Raw genomic sequence first — 3666 nt, 5'->3', positions numbered from 1 at the left:
AGTCTCGAAATTCCCGCTTGTGTTCGAGAAGAGATCATAAACTATAGGGGCAAATGTAGTTGACAAAATCATCTGAAGCGCCGCTGCCGCTACATGTCGCGCCGCGCATTATGCCCTTAGCTTTATAAAAAAAGAAACACTGACGGGGCCTTAAATATTGGAAGGCTAAAAAATCGACCTAAAAACAATCGATTCTTACTAAAAGATCGATTAAGAACAGAGCCCAAGTCCAGCTCTGTTCTACATGCTGCTGTAAAAAGTGCGCGCCATAAACAAAAATTATATAATCGACCTCCCTAGCTACGGTGCGGGAGTAACTTAAACCACAAAAAAAAAAATAAACAAAAATTAATATAGCAAATTTAAAAGCGTTTTTGCATTAAACCCAAAATTGATTCAAGGAAATGGATTTTCGGCGTAAAACACGACCACGCGTAGATCGTAAACCCCGATTGGAGAATCTGGAAGAGCAATACCCACATAATGTTGCTTTATACAGATTTCCTCCCACTGATGATATAAAAATACACGATTTTGAAGACTTGGCACTAGAACGTCTCAAAGTTCTTCGTGTACTCGAGCAGGCTACAGCCAAAAACTTGCGTTTTCTATCTGATGATTGGAAGGACTCTGTCAATGCAGAGCTAAGTCGTGAGGGCTTGAAAGGTTACTTACGCCTCTGCACAAACAGCAGTGGTAATGCAGCAACTGGAAGCAGCAAATATGAAATGGAATTGCAAGCGAGGCGGCGGGATTACATATCACATTTCATTCTGCGCTTGGCTTACTGTCGCACTGAGGAATTGAGACGGTAAGTTATGATGTGTCTCTTTGAGCAGGACTTTCATATAGGTTGTACAAATAAGTTTTCTGATCCGAGTTGGTATTTCTTACGGCCAAGTTTGTAAGAAATACAGTTTAAGTTAGGCTAATAAACTTGCACTGAAAACTCATTTCAGACAGATCAACACCGTCCACGCGATCTAATATCATGCTGTCAAAGTAATTAATGTGCAAGTGCTTACGCAGAATTCTCCTGCGACTGTACATGTTTGTACAAACACGATCCTGGTCAAATAGACACCAACATAATGTGGTTTTTTACATTTTAAAACAAAGGCAATAATTACAGCTGGTTTCTGACCCGAGAAATGGAGCTTTTCAGATACAAATTTTCATCGATGAGCAGTACGGACATTAAGCATTTCCTTGAACTTAATAAACTTGATTATACACCTTTGAACGATGCTGATAAAGATGCTGTCAAAGATGGTCTCTATGAGAGCACAGTTGGTCAGAGCGTATCCAAAATTGAGCTAATAGATTTTTATAAAGTACCTTTCACTCAAGTGCTAGACTTGGTGCGTTCAAGACGTTGTTACTTGAAGAATAGCTTTGCTTATGTCAATACGCATGACTTTGTTTCAATCATCGCAGTAATTCAAAGCAACGAAATCGAACACGGTTTACAATCGGCCCAAAAATTTATACGTGAAGTTGAGACCGACGAACGTATTTTCCATTTACTTAAAGCGCTACACACATCGTACACTGGAAAAGATTATACTTTAAATAAAGAGGCAAATGTACCCCCTGAATCGCTGGATCAACTTTCAAAGAAGTCGTTTCCAATATGCATGCGCGCCTGCCACGAACACCTGCGCACAAATCACCATCTCAAACATGGTGGACGAATGCAGTATGGTCTATTTCTTAAAGGTATTGGTGTAACATTAGAAGATTGCTTGCGTTTCTTCCGGGAAGAGTTTACAAAAAAAATTGATGCAGAACAATTTGCAAAACGTTATGAATATAATATTTATCACAATTATGGCAAGAAAGGTTCAATGATCAGCTACAGTCCATATTCATGTCTCAAAATAATCCAATTAAATTCGGTTCAAGGTGATTGTAACGGTTGTCCTTATAAAACTACGGATCCTGGTCTTTTAAAAGTGAAACTCGCTTCATATGGTTTGGCATCTGCGCACGTTCAAGAGATTATGAACTATGCGGCGAAGGGACATTATCAGCTAGCATGTGGAAAATACTTTCAAATAATGCACGAATCACCGATAGAAATAGCTATTAATCATCCAAATCAATTTTTCGAAGACAGTCAAATTCTAATAGGAAATCGAACTGCAAAGAAACCGAACGCCAATCAGTTTACACAGAAAAGGCGTGATGGCAGTGACACAACACATATAATGGCTGCCGACGAAGATGATGATCTATGGAACATTGCTGAAACTCAAGAGAGTACTTACAATAGCCAACAGGCAGAGAAAAATGCATGGAACGAAGATCTTGATTTAGCAGCCATTGATTGCTAAGTTGGATACAAATTTTCCTATATATAGATGTACAGTATTCTGAAAAATTAAAAGTTAAATTTTTAAGGTAGCAGATGTTCTCTATATTATAAAAAATCTCTTTTGTAGAATTGATTAACCATACTCAATGTATGTATAATTGTAACCGCGTAAGCGCCGTTTTTTCAATGTCCGGACAACGCTGCCCACCGAACGATATAACTCTGTCCATTCTCCAAATTCCTTTTATAAGTCAAACTCGATGAAATCCCCGTCAAATAAACAAATTCTTAAAAAGAGGAATGCATACTTCCTAGAGAGTAATTTTCAACAAGGCTCAATATCAATCTGAATATCGAAGAATGTTTAAGTCTTGCTTTTTCAGAATCAACAGCAGTAATGATGCATGTAAATATGTATGTATGGTTGCAAGCAACAGATACACACATGCAACAACACCTATAATATCTTCACATAAATCTAACAACGTATAATTCTACATCAGTGGTCGCCAGTTAGTGAAATAATTACTCGCGCATACATGGAATACATCGCTCACAAAAAATAAATTTTTTCATTTTTACGTGCTGTGGGCAATGATGCTTCCCAAGGCAGTCGGTTCTATGTACCGGAGCGACTCGGGATTTTTCCCGACCAAGGACTGTCATTTCAGTGTGACCCCATTTAATTTGTTTCGTCCCTCCCACAAATTGTCATCCTCCCAGCAGCTCCTTGCAGCAGGACTGCTACATATTCTCTTACTCCGGGAAGGTATCGAACCCAATCCGGGTCCGTCTCCTGACCCCGGTCCTGAGAAATGGTTTTGCTACATTTGCCAGAAAAGAATCTTTTTAGGACGGTCATACTCTGTTCAGTGTGTCTCGTGCAAGGGATGGTTGCATCGGACAGGTTGTTCTGGGCTTGATCCCAAAACCCGATGTCCACGTAACTTTTATAAATCTTTTGTGGCTCCTTGCTGCTCACGCCAAGTGCGTCCCGTAGTCTACGCCTAAGCGTATCCCCACTACCTTCCAGCAGCTTCGCTGCTCAGCAAGCCACAACAAGTACCCGCTGCTGCTCGCGCCCCTCGGCGCCAACAACTCAAACAGCTGATACCACTCATAACTACTACCTTCGTAGTAGAGCTGGTAGCAATGCTGAGCATCAGCCCCTGCCCCCGTCTTCTTCTCCCCCTCTCTTTTCTGGCAGCAATCGTGCAGGTCAGGGAAATACACTCTTAGTCCCTGCCTCCGTTTGCACCGTCTGCCAGCACAGAATATATAGGTTTGCTACATCCGCTCAATGCAGCTCCTGCCTTGGGTGGTGCCACTTTCCTAGATGTTCTGGTCTC

General features: G+C 40.9%; 1 protein-coding gene across 1 annotated transcript; it reads left to right on the top strand.

Annotated features, from left to right (window-relative positions):
- The first annotated feature begins 223 nt into the window (after window positions 1-223).
- Prim2 (DNA primase subunit 2) lies at window positions 224-2489 on the top strand. The gene is made up of 2 exons (XM_067769470.1): window positions 224-811; window positions 1133-2489. Exons 1-2 carry the CDS (start codon window positions 405-407, stop codon window positions 2334-2336), a joined length of 1611 nt encoding a protein of 536 aa, XP_067625571.1. The 5' UTR covers window positions 224-404; the 3' UTR covers window positions 2337-2489.
- The last annotated feature ends 1177 nt before the right edge of the window (window positions 2490-3666 follow it).

This window comes from Eurosta solidaginis, chromosome 1 (genome assembly GCF_040869045.1).
Source record: "Eurosta solidaginis isolate ZX-2024a chromosome 1, ASM4086904v1, whole genome shotgun sequence".
Lineage (NCBI taxonomy): Eukaryota > Metazoa > Arthropoda > Insecta > Diptera > Tephritidae > Eurosta > Eurosta solidaginis.
The sequence above is the reverse complement of the archived record's forward strand: the minus strand, read 5'-3'. Positions and strand labels throughout refer to the sequence as shown.

Coding starts and splice junctions, on each gene's coding strand:
- Prim2 (XM_067769470.1), top strand. CDS start 405: ATGGATTTTCGGCGTAAAACACGACCACGCGTAGATCGTAAACCCCGA. Junction 812..1,132: donor CGCACTGAGGAATTGAGACG/GTAAGTTATGAT, acceptor CAATAATTACAG/CTGGTTTCTGACCCGAGAAA.